The following is an 18,950-nucleotide window of genomic DNA, read 5'->3' on the forward strand; positions in this document are numbered from 1 at the left end:
GTTTCTATACAAATTGTAAATATCCTTTTGCTCCCTATATTTTACCCCTGCCACCTTCAAAATTTGAAAGAGAGTATTCGAGTCAACATTGTCAAAAGCTTCCTCTAAGTCTACAAATGCTAGAAACGTAGGTTTGCCTTTCCTTAATCTAGCTTCTAAGATAAGCTGTAGGGTCAGTATTGCCTCACGTGTTCCAATATTTCCACGGACTCGAAACTGATCTTCCCCACGGTCGGCTTCTACCAGTTTTTCATTCGTCTGTAAAGAATTTGTGTTAGTATTTTGCAGCCATGACTTATTAAACTGATAGTTTGGTAATTTTCACATCTGTCAGCACCTGCTTTCTTTGGGATTGGAATTACTATATTCTTCTTGAAGTCTGAGGGTATTTTGCCTGTCTCATACATCTTGTTCACCAGATGGTAGAGTTTTGTCAGGACTGGCTCTCCCAAGGCCGGCAGTAGTTCTAATGGAATGGAAACACTATGACTGTTAAAATATTATCATAAATTGTCAAAGTATTTGTAACAAAGTTATCGAATTTACGGCCCTCCAGGAAATTTGTCACATTAATTTTTTTCTCAGGACCAAGATCCAGTTGAAACTGAAGTAGAAAGCTCGGGAATATTTAGGAAGTCAACAAATGTATGCCTGAAAGACAGATTAGATGCCAAAAGAGGAGCAGGAGGAGTGTTTATTACAGTTGACAAAAATGCTGTCTCTACTGAGGCCATATTTGCATGAGTCAGTGAAGTTATCTGTACACATACTATAGTTCTGGGCAAAATCAAGTTAATTGGTTTTACCCGCCATTCAATTATGCCCTGTCATTTTAGAGTCATTCAAAGAAAGTCTACTCTCACAAAGAGAGGCCTTGACATTGGGATCATGGGTAACTTTGTACTCCTTTAGCAGACCATAACACAACATAATGAGCAAATAGTAATACTGTCACAATTCTGAGAAAATCACAAGAGCTGTTTCATGCACCTTTTGTGTGGCTTACGTATCTGTGTGCAGGTACCGGGCATTTAAGTTCATGGTGGTTAATTGGTTTGTATTCGAGCATTGTAAGATGAGCATGTGTGAGGAGACAGATCACTACTGCTCAGACTTAATTTTCATAGTAGGAGTGTAAATTATGTGATCTTTAAAAAAATTGCATCTACACTATTTGTTCTTGCTACATTAGCAACGTCTCACCACTACACAGGTTAACTTCCAGATGGGGTGAGAGTCTGTGTTTGCAGATCGAAGTGTTGATGTGCAAAGTAGTTCTGGGTTCCTTACCAGATTGAAAGTATAAGGGATTATGTAAATCATGACAGAAAAGCTCTATGTGTTACATTGTTTTCTTTTCGATAGTCTTTTTTTCTTTTTTAAAAAATTATATTACCTCTAAAAAGTCATAAATTAAATAAAATGACCTGTGATGAAAAAATAAAGGTTAAAAATTAAGTCTGAGTGGGAATTGAACCACTGCCTTGCACATGTTTGTCAGAAGAAGCTCGAATGCTAAACACATTCAGCATCTACACACAGATACAGGTGTGTAAAACTTCTCTTGTGATTTCTTGGAATTGCCACATTCTTACCTACACATTATATTGTTTCAATGGTTTACTAAAGGTCTACAACGTTTCAAGCAAGTCTGTGATCCTAAAATTATGGCCTCTCCTTGTCAGTAGCATGCAAATACCTATATCATGCAACATTAGTTAGAGGGGACTAGTCTTCTGAGTAGAGACTGAGACATCTATGGATTTGCTGCAGGGGGTATAGACAGGCAGTCTTGTAAAGTACTTATGAACACATTTTCAAAAAATTATCTTCAGCAGCTAGTTTGACAGCTCACAAGCATTGGAAATATTTTAGACATTGTAGGCGAAAACCGGCCTAACCATATCAATAGTGTCAGTATAGAGGTAGGAATTAGTGATCATGATATTATCACAGTGATGATGATTACCACAATTAATAAATCCATCAAACAACTCTTGGTGAATTTTTTGGAAGAAAGAGCATGAAAGCAGTTGTTAGTATCCCACTTGCACAATGAATGGACATCATTTAGTTCCAGTGTGATTAGCATTGAGCAATTATGAGCACAGGTAAAATGGATTATAAATCACACTCTTGAGAAGTATGTGCCAGATAAGTTGATTACGGATAGAAAACATCCACTGCAGCTTAATAATAATATTCAGGATATGCTCAAAAGAGAATGTGCAAATGATGACAGGGATGAGTCAGTAGAGATTTGTGTGCCTGTAAAATGAACAATGCATGAAAGATATATCAGCTACCACTGTTAAAAGATTTTGCTGAGAACCCAAGAAAATTCTGGTCCTACATAAAATTGTCAATTGGCTGAAAGGCTCTATCTAGTCATTATTTGACCAGTTTGGTGTGACAGTAGAAAATAGTAAATGGAAAGCTGAAATTTTACATTTTGTTTAAGAAGTTTTTCATACGTGATCATACAAACATACCATTGTTTGACCTCCTCACAGAACCCCATATGGAGGACATTGTAATATGCTTTGAGAAATCAGTGCCAGAATTGACAAGCATGAATTGACAACCAATATGCTGCCAGGTCCAGGTGGAATCCCAGAGAGTACTCTAGGGCACTGGCATCTTGCTTAGCTTGCACTTATCGCGAACCTCTTGTCCATAGCAATATCACTAGTGACTGGGAAAAAGTGTGGGCCACTCTCATATATAAGTCGGATACAAGAAAGGACCCACAAAATTACAGACCAATATTCTTAACATTGGTCTGCTGTTGAATTCTTTAGTATATTATGTGCTGGAATATACTAAGATTCTTTGAGACAGATTATCTTATGTCCACAAATCAGCATGGATTTAGAAAGCATTACTTCTGCTTAGCTGCTTGCCTTTTTCTCACATATCACCCTACAAACCACAAATGAAGGGCAACAGGCAGAGTCCATATTACTTGATTTCCAAAAAGCATTTCACATGGTACCCTGCTGCAGACTGGTAACAAAGGTACATGGACAAGCTCCCAGATAAGTAAGTAGCTTGAAGATTTCTTAAATAATAGAACCCAGTGTGTTGTCCTTAATTGCAAGTGTTCATCAGAATGAAGAGTATCATCACTGATGGACAGGATGAGAAGTAATCTGCTGCTGTTTGTTGATGATGCTGTTGTGTATGGAACGTTGATTTTGTTGAGTGACAGGTGATACAAGATAACTGTTGATGATGCTGTTATGTATGGAACGTTGATTTTGTTGAGTGACAGGTGATACAAGATAACTAAGACAAAATGTCTAGTTGATTTGATGAATGGCAGCTAGCTCTAAATGTAAAAAAAAAATGTAAGTTAATACAATGAGTAGGAAAAACAATACTGTAATGTTCGAATATAGCAACAGAAGTGTCCTGAGTAATGAGTGTAGTAGTGCAGGAGAACTGTCGACTTCAGTTTACTGGGAGAATTTTTGAGAAGTGTGTTTCGTCTGTAAAGGATACAACATATACAACACTAATGTGACCGATTCTTGAGTAGTGATCAATAGTTTGGAATCTCCACTGGATCACATTAAACAAAGGCATTGGAGCATTTCAGAGGCGGGCTGTTAGATTTGTTACTAGTAGGTTCGATCCATGCACAAGTAGGGTGTTACGAAGAGGTAATCAAATCCAAGTTGTGTGAATAATTTGGAATTCTAATAGGAAGGTACTTTGGCAACTAAATGGAGAATCTCAAGAGGGAAGGCAAAATTCTTTTCATGGATGACTACTGAGAAAATATAGAGGATCACCAGTTTACATTTCACACAAGGACCATGAAGATTCCATCCACAGAGCAGTAGGTCATGTGATTTGACTCACTTGCCACACATGTTTACAATGTGCAACGTTTCTGGCAGAAGTAGCTAATGTGACTTCACTCTATGCCATGAAAGCTCCAAGACTGGACTAAAGCAAAAGGCTAGAAGGATGCACTGTCACTGCAGACTGACAAAATCAAATAGCAGTCACATCACAAAAAAAGGTTAAACCACTGTCTAAACACAAAAAAAGGAACCACAAAAGATGACTGGCTATAAAATGTACAAAATGCAACCCTGCTGACTTCAAGACTTAAGTATAGGAACTAGAGAAAATTGTGCCACATTTAAAGACAATAAAGCCTTACACATACTGATATTGGATAAAGTTACTGAAAAATGTTTGGATAACTAAAGACCTGAAGATATCTGTTAATTTACTCTTTCTCCTTTCTTGATAAAATTACTTATTATTGCTGATATATTCTCCAAAAGTTAACAAACATAATTGCTCATATTAGTGTTACTTACTGGCTCTTCACTGATTTCAGTTTCATCATGACTGATTTCAGTTTCTTCATTACTGTAGTCAGTTTCATAATGACGGATTTCAGTTTCATTATATGCAGGACTTTCATGTTTTTCTTGAACATTCTCCTGTAAGAAAAATATAACTGAAGATAAATTACAAAGAACAAACTGCAAACAAAGCATACACTACAAGAAAGTAGGCAAAAAGTTTTAGATCTGTGGATGGGGAATTCTAGCCTGCATTCGAAGGTGAAAATTGTTTTTTTGTTTTATTTGACGGAAGCAAAAAAGTCAGAAAATTATTCAAGAAATGTTGGCTGAAGAACCCAAGGTATAATCCAACATGTCATTTGTGGAGAGATCTCCCTTTCTCAAACACTTCATAACTGATTATACTGAACAGTGAGTTAAGTGTTATTGTACAGCATATACAATTTTTAAAGTGTAGGACTTGACAGAACAGCTTAGTATTACGACAGGGATATATTTAAGAGCAAATTCGGCAAACAGCTACTCTTCTGATTGGGGCAAGTTCCAGTTGTCAATAGTAACTGCCTTTACTTCTTAAAAACAAACCTGGGTGGAGCAGTAGAGTACACACATTATGTGCCTCTGTTTGTATTTTGTATGGAGGAAAAGAAGGAGAATCAGAAGGGAACATGAAACCTAGAAAATGATCCATATTGAGACAAAATCAAAATAAAAAATTAGGCTGGTATGAGTAGGACTCTCACACTCACAAACTTAATTATGTACAGAGACAGTTCATCCATTCCAGGAATTCAGAACCTCGATGATTTTTGCCTGCTATCAACATTCATACTGGCAAGATTTCAGTCCCCAGATCCCAAGACTTTTTAAAATGTTTTAATTTCAAGTTTAAAGTCAGATAAGAAATGATAAAGAAATATTTTTTTCATAAAATATAATTATAAATTAACAGTTTCTGATTTTTTTCCCTTAGTTGTACTTTGAAACCTTTCTTCTTGCCAAATTATGTGATTCTATATCAAGGGAAGACCCGTATTGGGTTCTGATAAATCAGTATGGAAGTATCAAAACATGTGACAAATGACAGTATCCTTTCGTTTCATTGATTTAGCAGTGGAAGACCATTCAACTGCCAAAGGACAACAGACCTTAGTATGTGACATAAATTTCAAGTTTACACGTCTATTTATTACTGGAAAAAATGGTTCTGAACAGTCAGACACACAGACACACACAACAAAGTGATCTTTATAAGGATTCTGTATGTATCAACTGAGGTACGGAATCTTAAAAATGAAAGCCATTTTACACAAAAATTGAGAGCCTGCTCTAGAAGAAATGGGAAATATGGATGCAGGTTTCTGAAGAAGCATAAACTGAGTTATCACTGCTGCATAATGTCAATAAACAGAACTGAAAATTTTAAACATAATTCCAGTTTACCTGATATAGATGTATAGCTGAACATATTAACAATTTATATTGTCAACCTAACTAAAAATTGGCAAAGTGAGTGTAAAGAGAAAAATTATTTGGGGTTCACCAGGAGTAAGTTTCATAATGAATAAGAAAACATAAACTTGAACTACCATGAACAGCATATTGTACCAATATCAGAGGCAATATATACACAAAGCCACAATCCACCACAGTATACATGATTTCTACCTGTGCTGATTATGAAGAGATTGAATAGAAAAGGAAAGATGAAATGAAACAAAGTATTCAGTACATTAAAAGAGTTGAAAATTTAACTGTGATTATGGAAATGGAAAAGGATGTAGATGAAGATGACATGGGAGATATGATACTGTGTGACGAGTTTGACAGAGCACTGAAAGACCTAAGTCGAAACAAGGCCCTGGGAGTAGACAGCGTTCCATTAGAACTACTAATAGCCTTGGGAGAGCCAGCCTGGACAAAACTCTACCATCTGGTGAGCAAGATGTATGAGTCAGGCAAAATGCCCTCAGACTTCAAGAAGAATATAATAATTCCAATCCAAAAGAAAGCTGATGTTGACAGATGTGAAAATTACCCAACTATCAGTTTAATAAGCCACGACTGCAAAATACTAACACAAATTCTTTACAGACAAATGAAATATTGGTAGAAGTCAACCTCGGGGAAGATCAGTTTGGATTCCGTAGAAATGTTGGAAAAAGTGAGGCAATACTGACCCTACGACTTGTCTTAGAAAATATATTAAGGAAAGGCAAACCTACATTTCTAGCATTTGTAGACTTAGAGAGATCTTTTGACAATATTGACTGGAATACACTGTTTCAAATTTTGAAGGTGGCAGGGGTAAAATACAGGGAGCGAAACGCTTTTTACAATTTGTACATAAACCAGATGGCAGTTATAAGAGTCGAGGGGCATGAAAGGGAAGCAGTGGTTGGGAAGGGAGTGAGACAGGGTTGTAGCCTCTTCCCGATGTTATTCAATGTGTATATTGAGCAAGCAGTAAAGTACACAAAAGAAAAATTCGTAGAAATTAAAATCAATGGAGAAGAACTAAAAACTTTGAGGTTCGCCGATGACATTATAATTCTGTCGGAGACAGCAAAGGACCTGGAAGAGCAGCTGAACACAATGTACAGTGTCTTGAAAGGAGGATATAAGATGAACATCAACAATAGCAAAACGAGGATAATGGAATGTAGTCGAATTAAGTCAGGTGATGCTGAGAGGAAATTAGATTAGAAAATGAGACACTTAAATTAGTAAAGGAGTTTTGCTATTGGGGAGAAAAATAATTGATGATGGTCGAAGTAGAGAGGATATAAAATGTAGACTGCCAATGGGAAGGAAAGCATTTCTGAAGAAGAGAAATTTGTTAACATCGAGTATAGATTTAAGTGTCAGGAAGTCGTTTCTCAAGGTATTTGTATGGAGTGTAGCCATGTATGGAAGTGAAACATGGATGATAAATAGTTTAGATAAGAGGAGAATAGAAGCTTTTGAAATGTGGTGCTACAGAAGAATGCTGAAGATTAGATGGATAGATCACCTAACTAATGAGGAGGTGCTGAATGGGATTGGGGAGAAGAGAAGTTTGTGGCACAACTTGACTAGAAGGGACCGGTTGGTAGGACATATTCTGAGGCATCAAGGAATCACCTATTTAGTATTGGAGTGCGGCGCGGAGGGTAAAAATCGTAGAGGGAGACCAAGAGATGAATACACTGAACAGATTCAGAAGGATATAGGTTGTAGTACGTACTGGGAGACGAAGAAGCTTGCACAGGATAGAGTAGCATGGAGAGCTGCATCAAACCAGTCTCTGGACTGAAGACCACATCAACAACAATGGCCTGTAACATAATGATGGAAGAAGGAAAAATTTTAGGACATGAATCAGGAGTAAGGAACAAACAAGGAAAGTAACTGCTAGAATTTTGTACAGAGCTTAATTTAACCACTGTAAACAATGCATTTAAAAATAATGGAAGAAGGTAGTATACATGGAAAAGGCCTAAAGACATTTGTAGGTTTCAGACTATCAAGCCATCATGTAATGTGAGACTTAAAACTCTAGTTTCAAACTGCAAAACATCTGCAGGAGCAGATGTGACCTGTAACTACAGTATTTTGATTGCAAAACAGAAACTAAATCTCGACAAATTGAAGAAAGTTAGGAAATTAAGATGATAGGACATGAATAAGTTGAAACAATCTGAGCTTGACTGACTGTAAAAGAGAGAATTAGATTACGTCTATTTGAAATGGGAGGAAGGAATACGACACAAAATGTATGAGTAGCCTTGCTAGATGAAATAGTGACATTAGGAGAGGATCAAACAGTTACAAAGAAAGGGCCAGCACAAATTCTATGGTCACACAGGACATATTATATTTGGCTGGCCAAAGGAGAAAATTTAAAGATGCAACAAATGAAGTATGCAAAATGAAATACACAGTCCTAAAAAAGAATTTGACAGAAATTTCAAAACAAAAAACCACAAAGTGCTAACACAGAAATAGACAGCTGTAAAAGCTTAAGAAAGATGGATACCATGTGCGGGAACATTAAATAAACCTTTGAAATAGGAGAAGTACCCACATGAACATCAAGATAGCTAATGAGAAGCCAGTACAAACAAAGGAAGGGAAAGCTGAAACAGGAAAGAATACATCAAGATAGCTAATGAGAAGCCAGTACAAACAAAGGAAGGGAAAGCTGAAACAGGAAGGAACACATCCAAAAGTGATGATACTGTGAGAATTATTTGACAGGTGAATGAAAGACCTAAGTTGAAACAAGGCACCTCGAGTAGACAACACTCTGTCAGAATTTAAGAGCCTATGGAGAACCAATCATGACAACACTATTACAGCCAGTATAATGGATGTATGAGACAAGTGAAATATCCCCAGACTGTAAGAAGAATGTAACAAAGCATTACTGCTGAAGACAGGTTGAAGAAAAACAAATGTATACTTATAGTATTTGAAGATTTAAAAGAGTTTGACAATGATGTCATACTACATATAAAATTCTGAAGTTTCAGAGATAAATAACGAGAGATAAAAGATTAACTACAATTTCTACACAAAGCAGTCCTGAGGGTTGAAAAATTGTTAACAGGAGGCAGTAAATGACCAGGGAGTGACACAGAGTAGAAGCATATAATCCTTATTATTCAATCTGTACATTGAGCAAGCAGTATTGGCAACCATGGAGGAAATCTGGAAATGAATGTAAATGAATCAGTGTCAGGGGAGAAAAATGAAAAGCTTTAATGATTACTGCTGGAGCTGTAATTCTGACAGAAACAGCAAAGAAGTAGGAGTATCAGTTGAACTGAATGAATAGTGCCTTGAAAATATGTGATAAGATGAACATCAATAATAGTAAAACTTGGATGGAGGAACGTAGTCAAATAAAACCATGAAACCTCATGGCAGATTAAAAAAGTATGCTGGACTGAAATTGAACTCGATACCTGTGTCTTTTGTGGGCCTGTGCTCTACTGACAGCTACCCAAGCACGACTCGGACCATGTCCTCACAGCTTCAACTCTCCAACATCTTGTCACCTACCTTCCAAACTTCATTCCGGAAATTAAAACATGTTGTACTGAGGGAATCAGATTAGAAAATATGACACTAAGAGTAGAAGATAAGATGTGCTATTTGGACAGCAAATGGGAAGAAAGCAACTTGTGGTGTAACCCAGCTAAGAGAAGCTTCAGCAGATACAACACAGTCTAAGGCAGCAAGCAATGGTTGTGTAACAGAAGTGAATGTGTTCCACAGACTAGAATAATATTTTATGATACAGGGCACAATTGTTTTGTAAGCTATCATCTAATAATATTTGATGATACAGGGCACAATTGTTTTGTAAGCCACCATCTTTGTAGACTGACAGTGTTTTCCAGGCATCCCACACTTGAACCAAAATCTGCCACTCGCTTGACCTCTGACTGAACCTGTACAATCATTCCTTTTCATATCCTCACAAATTTTTACACCCAGATAGGCCTGTAAGTACTAGTAGGCTAATTCCTATTGTAGCCCACTGATAATGCACGCACTGGACACGACTTTTCTCTGCTTTGTGAAATGCACAATTCCACTTCTCTGAACATTTAGAGCAGGTTGCCACTCTTCATAACACTTTGAAAAAATTATCAAAGTCTGACTGGGTATTCTGTAGTCTCTTCTGATAGTATTCCTGACAGATAACTGCATTTTCTGCAAAACGTTAATATCATCTATCAGGTCATTAATATGTGACATGAGCTGGAAGGATTCCAACACACTTCGCTAGGACATGCCTGACGCTCCTTCTACTTCTGTCAGTGATAACATTATCCAATTTAATATGATGTATTCTTCCTATCAACAAATCCTCAATCCAGTCACAAATTTTGTTTGATATCTCAAATCAATGTATTTCCTTTTTTTGCTGGTGTGGTAGTGAGTCAAATGCTGTCTGAAAATCAAGAAATACTGTAACCACGTGACTGCGTATTAGAACCCATAATGATTAGTAGAAAGGTGATCATTCAGTTTAAAATTTTTCATTTTGTTTGCATTCAGAATGTTGATGTTGTGGTCTTCTGTCCACACTCTGGTTTTTATACAGCTCCTCGTGTGTCCCGTACAAGCCTCTTCACCTGTTCATAACTGGTGCACTCCATATCCACTTGAATGTGTTTACTGGCTCAAACTTTCTTCTCCTGTTTCAGTCTTATTTTTCACACTCCAGTCCACTAGTAAATTGGTTAGTACATGGTGCCACAAAATGAGTTATAGCAAACAATCCCTGGAACTTGTTAAATACTGCCATAATGCTCTTTTCACCTCAATTCTCTGTAGCTCATCAATAGTTATTGGCTGTACCCACCAAATTATCAACATGTTTCTAAAACACCAATTTTCAAAAGCTTCTGCTTATTGTGCATGTTTCACTTCCATACAGAGCTACCCTTCAAACAGGACTTCTTAACACTTAAATTTATATTAGCTATTAAAATATTTCTCTTTTTCAAAAATGTCTTTCTTGCTGCTGCAAGTCTGTGTTTTACATTCTTTACTTTATCCTTCATCAGTTAAGTAGTAAAACTGATTTACAAAATTAAATGTATTATTCCTAATGTAATCCCCTTTAACATGTTCAAGAGTATGTTGTAAGATTTTTCAACAGATGGGTGTGATAGTGAACAGTTGTTTTGTGGCTCATTTCTGCTATCCTTCTAACAGATGGGTGTTACTTGAACTTTCTTCCAAGCACTGAGGGCACATTGTTGTTTGAGGGATCTACAATATATCAAAGTTAAGAGGGGATGGGAGGTGGAGGGGCATTCACTCAGCTACAAATTCTGTATAGAATCTGACAGGAATTCATTTGGGCCTTGAGACTTTGCTCAATTTCAGCTTTTTCTAAATGTGCTACCAATACTATTACAAAGCTTTGCGCTGTCATGAGAAGTAGCCACAGCTTTACTCCTGAGTTTTCATGTCTAAAAGAACATTGAAAACTGAATTTGGCACTTGTGTTTTGCTTTGTTACCCTCAGTTCCTGTGTCATCCACTACTGTTTGTATACTAACTTAGGTGCCAGTGACAGTCTGCACACATGTCTGGAATTTCTTTTGGTACTATGAGAGATAATTTGTTAAATCTCAACCACGGCAGTCATTAAATGCTGCATGTATTGCTGTTTCAATGGCCAAACATGTTTCATTGAGACTGCCTATTTATAGCCCTATGCCTTATTTTACACTTGTTGCGAAATAGTAGTGGTTTCTTTACAGAGAATGTTTACCATGTAGGGGCCTTCCTATCAGGAATTGTTCTATCACGTACATACGTATCCAGCATTTGGTCAACTATTCTTTCAAACCAGTCACAGTTCTCTAAAAATTCCTGTACAAAGTTAAATGTTTCAAGTTCCTCTTTGAGATATACGCCTGATACCTACAGTTGGTGATACTATGTTCAGTGTGGACATCCTCAAAACAGTCTGGCCTATTTATTACCATTTGTTCTGTCTAACACATTGTTTCTGAACAATACTTTTCAGAGAGAGCATATTCAACTGTTTCGGTGGACTTCAATTTCTTGTCTACTGTCACAGATACAATATCTTAGATTCTCACTAGCCTATCATCTCGATATACACAGTGATTGGCCCAAAAACTACTTCAGTTTTGGGTTTTGGTCAGATCTCTGTTCTCGGTGTTACGGAAGTTTCACTCCTATTTATGGCTGCTTCAAACTCTGGGACTTGGTTGCAATGCTTCAGCAGATGATCACTATGATTTGAATTGTTTGATCTGCGAGGCCATATCTTTAAATCTTACACTTAACACTTATGGGTCTCCTAAAGCTTTTGTTAATTGGACTGGATCAAGAATTGGCTAACCAGAAAAACCAGTTGCTGGGATGATCCGACCTTGGCCTCGGAACCCATATAACAAGCATAATTTATTCCAGCATGTGCCACAATCTGCAGTTGGTCACACCCTGTTCCCTCAAAGGAGTAATTCTCTCAGCCATTAATTTGTTGCATTGGCCCCAAAGGCATACATAATGACCACACATGATCATCCTTCTCATCCCAAAACGCATGAGTAGCAGCATCATTCACAGTACATTAAAACTGCCAACAATCAACAGACTTTTGCCCCAGAATGAGATTTTCACTCTGCAGCGGAGTGTGCACTGATATGAAACTTTCTGGCAGATTAAATGTGGTGTCACCGCCAGACACCACACTTGCTAGGTGGTAGCCTTTAAATTGGCCGCAGTCCGGTAGTATACGTCGGACCTGCGTGTCGCCACTATCAATGATTGCAGACCGAGCGCCGCCACACGGTGTGTCTAGAGAGACTTCCTAGCACTGGCCCCAGTTGTACAACCAACTTTGCTAGCGATGGTTCACTGACAAAATACGCTCTCATTTGCCGAGAAGATAGTTTAGCATAGCCTTCAGCTACGTCATTTGCTACGACCTAGCAAGGCGCCATTATCAGTTACTATTGATATTGTGAACTAACCACAAAATTAAAACTGTGTGCCAGACCGAGACTCGAACTCGGGACCTTTGCCTTTCTCGGGCAAGTGCTCTACCAACTGAGCTACCCAAGCACGACTCACGCCCCGTCCTCACAGCTTTACTTCTGCCAATACCTCGTCTCCTACCTTCTGAACTTTACAGAAGCTCTCCTGCGAACCCTGCAGAACTAGCACTCCTGAAAGAAAGGATATTGTGGAGACATGGCTTAGCCACAGCCTGGGGGATGTTTCCAGAATGAGATTTTCACTCTGCAGCGGAGTGTGCGCTGATATGAAACTTCCTGGCAGATTAAAACTGTGTGCCGGACTGAGAATCGAACTCGGGACCTTTGCCTTTCACGGGCAAGTGCTCTACCAAATGGTAGGAGACGAGGTACTGGCAGAAGTAAAGATGTGAGGACGGGGCTTGAGTCGTGCTTGGGTAGCTCAGTTGGTAGACCACTTGCCCGCAAAAGGCAAAGGTCCCGAGTTCGAGTCTCAGTCCGGCACACAGTTTTAATCTGCCAGGAAGTTTCGAATTTTGCCCTTTCACATACGCATATCCATGACTCATCAACCTCCTCAACAGGTGAAGTTTCACACATTGCTTTAAGTTTCAGTGGGAAATAACACCTCAAACTCACTGGTACAGGATCTGGGTGTAGTATGTTGAATTCTGACAGCCCCTCTCTCATGTACTGCTCGCCATTCTATCACTGACTCGTCACTTGGTCATGTTGACAAGTACCAAAGTGCATTGTATTTTCTGGATAAGAGACGGTACCTATCTCGTTTTTCTCTTCTATCACATCAGTGAAAATGTGTTTGTTGCAAATATGGTTCAAAGTTTCGATAATACGGAAAACCCAACCAACAAGCAAATAGAAAAATTCGGATAACAAGCTGTCTTGAAACATCAGCTGCAGCATAAGACAGTAACATTAATACCAGAATGTGCAATTAAGTAAAATAAATGGAAACCCGTTCACGATGGTGTAACATCACTCATCTACAATGATGCAAAAATAAACAAGGAACTGAGTTTTAGTCACGGCAAAGTTTTCCTAAGATGTTTGAACTTCACAAATGGTCCACTGCTATGCCTTATATATGTTGAGTGACCTTCCGCTTAACATTCAACAAGCAAAATTTGTACTCCTTGAAGACGATATTAGTGTTAAAATAAATCCAGTTACAGAGAAAGCAACAGTAGAGCTGACAAATGATTTTTCACGGAATTCTAAGTGTTTTACTGAAAATGGACTCACTCTGAATTTCGCCCAGTCAAACCAACAATTGTAACACATGAGCAGGAGTCAGTAAATGCTCCAAATTCTTGGGTGTACATATTGATGAAAATTTGAACTGGATGAAGCGTATTACTGAGCTTCTCAAACAACTGAGGTCGACTGCTTTTGCTGTTCGTGTAGCTGGTAATCTTTGAAACAAACGTATCAATCTCCTGACATATTTTCCGAATTTCCACTCAATAATGCAATAAGGAATAATCTGGGGTACTTCACCAGTATTCATTGCACATCAGCGAGTTATAGGAATAATGTATGATGTTCACCCATTGACGTAATGCAGGCACCTCTTCATGGAACTAGACATTTTAACTGCAACGTTACAGTACATATATTCGCTTATAAAATTCGTCAGAAATAATCTGCCACAATTTGAGAATATTGATGGGAATATCTACAACACTATCAGAAAAAATTACCCTCATTACTCATTGTTAAAGCTGTCAATGATTCAGAAAGGAGTTCAATATGCAAAAACATTTTTTTTATCATCTGCTCAATAATGGAAAAGTCGGATAGGTAGTGAAGCAAGGTTTAAATCTGATGAAGTTCTACTTTAAACTGGTAGTCAGTACGAACAAAAAATAAAAAAAATAAATTAAAAAAAAGTGTAGTCGCAAGAGTATGACTAAAAATAATGTGTTCACTAACGTTAACATTAATGAAGTATACATATCCTGCAAACTGATTTCGATAAAAGAATCGTTCAAATGATCTATGGAACTTGAAACTAACAGAACGTGGCTTACACAAGAGCCCTTATTGTCGTTAGCTCCGAAAGTTCCACTTTTGCGAGACACTTAAGCAAACTTCCAAAACTACGGTACAGATTACTGGAGTATTCATGCATTGTTCAAGTAAGTTTTGCGCATACCAAATTTTACATGCAACAGATTTTGCATACACAATAAGCTTACATATACAGTACATTCTATGCAAAATGGAAGTTAGAGAAGTTATGCCTTGTTAGCGAAAAATATGCAACATTTGTCTTTACTGTAAAACTAACCATTTCCAAAGTGGATGTATCCGTTCAGGCGTCGCCTCAGAGAACGAGACACAAACGACTCCGTATCGAGCGGTTTTTGGAGCCGTAATCGGCACTGCGCCCGTAATTCCGACACTGCCGCTAGATGTCAGCTATCTCCCCGTACTTTATTGAGCGGTTACATGGCAAAATATTGGAAATATCTATATTATTTCGATAAAAAGCATAAAAGTTAAAGTGTGCTGAGTGCACGTCGAAACTGTCTCACTCAGATTAGTTTAATGTGAAATATAAACATAATAATTAAACTACAGGATAATATTGCACTAACATGGACCACTATGTTTATTGCTCCATATGAGACCACCATTTTTTTTTTTAAATTACAGAACTAATAAATCAGATTAATATACTGCACATAATAAGAAACATAGTGAATCAAACAAAAACTTGTGCGTTTAGATCTTCAATAGCTTGCTAGTTATCGGCTTGTAATTAAGCCATTTCGCACCAAAATGCTTCTGTTACGTTTCTTCTCACATTATCCAGCAGTTTAATCAACAAAAAACAGTTTCTCACTGTCACATGTAGAACACTTAAGCTCATTCGCGAACCTCGTCGTATGCCTTGTTCACACTAGTGTACAAAGTCGAGCGATTATTGTTTCTAGATAGTCTATCGGCAACTGAGAGACATTTGTCGTCCGAAAACACGTTTCTGCAACAAAATCGCAGGACTTTTGATTTACGTTTGAAATGGGAAACATGAAACAATTCTTGTACAATGTTGCGCAACATTTCGTAACATGGACTTGGCAAATGTGGCCCACAGCTGGTTCTCAGTGCATCGCGTAAAACGCTTCATCTTTTTCATTATTTTTGTTTTTAGTATTCTTAAACAACGTTTATAAAAATGTGACCAACGAAGAAAATGGTGAAGATCTTCTGGCAGTATCATGTTTGTAGGATGTTAGTAACTGCCAATAGAATTACAAAAATCGCAGCTATACTCTGTTAATCGTAAGAATAAACCTGATGTAAACCAACACAAACGCAATGATTGCTCAGAAGCCATAGCAGAGATACGCTGGTGTTGTTCTGCTCTTGGAGGTAGGTCCTACTCATGTATTAGTCATATTATTACTAACTTATGTTAATTAAAGCTTTAAGATATTTTAATGTATTGTCATCAACGGTTTTCTTAATCAGGCTTTGGTTATGTAGTTTTACAGTCACAGTTGTATACTGTTGTCCTCTGATTGTCGCGCCGTTAATGTGCAGTATGAAAATGGCGGAGGCTGTTTCTCGCTCAGTAGCAAAACACGCGAACCGAACGCGGTTAAAAAGTTCCGACAAAAACATTGTTCTTAAGCTTTTTCATACGATAACAGAAAAAATCGGTTTTGAAGTTTTCAGAGGCTGTGTTGCATACAACAGAATTTCCCCGAGCGTGGGACGTGTAGCGTAATCGATAGCGTAATGATTGATGAACTGGCACGTTTTATGAACCGCTGATTCAAACCTCGCCTTGAACATTTTTTTTATTTTCGTTCAACTGAAAATACCTACATCTCGTAATTGTAGAATTCATTATTATTTTTTACGAAAAATGCATGACTTATTGTTTCTAATGACATACACGCAAAATTCCTGTATTCATTTCAAATATAAATTCTAAATTATAGAAATTTTGGGAAAGATTATTAACAAAGGTTGCTTAAATTAAGAAAACGTAAAAATTTAATTTTTTAAGACAAAGATGAAAAATCAAAAACTGTTCATTCCGACTATGTCCATTGTTTTACATCACAGATGTAGTCGCACACGAACCAGAGTGGAATAGAACTGATGAGCTAAGTTGAGGGATTTGTCGCGCGAAATAACACTACTTAAGCAGCCAGACGTACTGTAACTAAAGCATGCAGCTTTTTCGCATGTCACTAACGAAAGCTGGGGGGATATACAAGATGTTACAAAAATTTTCAGGAAACATTCCTCACACACAAAGAAAGAAAATATGTTATGTGGACATGTGTCCGGAAACGTTTACTTTCCATGTTAGAGCTCATTTTATTACTTCTCTTCAAATCACATTAATCATGGAATGGAAACACACAGCAACAGAACTTACCAGCGTGAATCAAACACTTTGTTACAGGAAATGTTCAAAATGTCCTCCGTTAGCGAGGATGCAAGCATTCACCCTCCGTCACATGGAATCCCTGATGCGCTGATGCAGCCCTGGAGAATGGCGTATTGTATCACAGCCGTCTACAATACGAGCACGAAGAGTCTCTATATTTGGTACCGGGGTTGCGAAGCCAAGAGCTTTCAAATGCCCCCATAAATGAGGTCAGGAGAGCGTGGAGGCCATGGAATTGATCCGCCTCTACCAATCCATCGGCCACCGAATCTGTTGTTGAGAAGCGTACGAACCCTTCGACTGAAATGTGCAGGAGCTCCATCGTGCATGAACCACATGTTGAGTCGTACTTGTAAAGGCACATGTTCTAGCAGCACAGGTAGAGTATCCCGTATGAAATCACGATAACGTACTCCATTGAGCGTAGGTGGAAGAACATGGGCCCCAATCAAGACATCACCAACAATTCCTGCCAAAACTTTCACAGAATATCTGTGTTGATGACGTGATTGCGCAACTGCGTGCGGATTCTCGTCAGCCCACACATGTTGATTGTAAAAATTTACAATTTGATCACGTTGGAATGAAGCCTCATCCGTAAAGAGAACATTTGCATTGAAATGAGAATTGACACATTGTTGAATGAACCATTCGCAGAAGAGTACCCGTGGAGGCCAATCAGCTGCTGATAGTGTCTGCACATGCTGTACATGGTACTGAAACAACTGGTTCTCCCGCAGCACTCTCCATACAGTGATGCGGTCAGCGTTACCTTTTACAGCAGCAACTTCTCTGACGCTGACATTAGGGTTATCGTCAACCGCAAGAAGAATTGCCTCGTCCATTGCAGGTGTCCTCGTCGTTCTAGGTCTTCCCCAGTCGCGAGTCATAGGTTGGAATGTTTCGTGCTCTCTAAGACGCCGATCGATTGCTTCGAACGTCTTCCTGTCGGGACACCTTCGTTCTGGAAATCTGTCTCGATACAAACGTACCGCGCCACGGCTATTGCCCCGTGCTAATCCATACATCAAATGGGCATCTGCCAACTACGCATCTGTAAACATCGACTGACTGCAAAACCACGTTCGTGATGAACACTAACCTGTTGATGCCACGTACTGATGTGCTTGATGCTAGTACTGTAGAGCAATGAGTCGCATGTAAACACAAGCACCGAAGTCAACATTACCTTCCTTCAATTGGGCCGACTTGCGGTGAATCGAGGAACTACAGTACATACTGACGAAACTAAAATGAGCTCCAATATGGAAATTAAGCGTTTCCGTACACATGTCCACATAACAATTTTTCTTTATTCCTGTGTGAGGAAGGTTTCGTGAAAGTTTGGACGTACCTTTTTGTAACACCCCGTAGAACGGCTCCTCATAAAAGAACAGGAGAAAATGCGGTGTCTGAGTGGCTTCGTGGATTCTGTTGCTCAACGACTCCTTATCAACGAAGCAGATGACAGTTCCAGAACTGAACTATATTTCTCGGATTCGGATAAGTAAGGAGCTAAGAGATTACCAGATGACTGTAATTAATACCGTCAGTGACTTCAGTATTCAACAATAGGGTGAAATCTCTACACTATACGTTTCTATCACACTTAGTTCTTTCCGAAAAAATACTCCATTTTTTAGGAATTTTCATCACGCGTGTTTGTAATTATAA

At 38.3% G+C, this 18,950-nt stretch overlaps 1 protein-coding gene across 3 annotated transcripts in view; it reads right to left on the reverse strand.

Moving 5' to 3' along the window:
* LOC126292064 (uncharacterized) overlaps positions 1–15,265 on the reverse strand; it is a 305,572-nt gene extending 290,307 nt beyond the window's left edge. Inside the window, exons 1-2 of one of the 3 annotated variants that reach the window (XM_049985869.1) lie at positions 15,156–15,265; positions 4,338–4,463 (exon numbers count right to left, since the gene is read on the reverse strand). In XM_049985869.1, coding sequence (XP_049841826.1) covers positions 4,338–4,463; positions 15,156–15,158 — 129 coding nt within the window. In that variant the 5' untranslated portion in view covers positions 15,159–15,265. Of the gene's footprint in view, positions 1–4,337; positions 4,464–14,107; positions 14,268–15,155 lie in introns of those variants that run through there. The other 2 variants (XM_049985868.1, XM_049985870.1) reach the window with 2 other exon arrangements.
* Positions 15,266–18,950: the final 3,685 nt, after the last annotated feature.

Source organism: Schistocerca gregaria, chromosome 9 (assembly GCF_023897955.1).
Source record: "Schistocerca gregaria isolate iqSchGreg1 chromosome 9, iqSchGreg1.2, whole genome shotgun sequence".
In the NCBI taxonomy this organism is placed as follows: domain Eukaryota; kingdom Metazoa; phylum Arthropoda; class Insecta; order Orthoptera; family Acrididae; genus Schistocerca; species Schistocerca gregaria.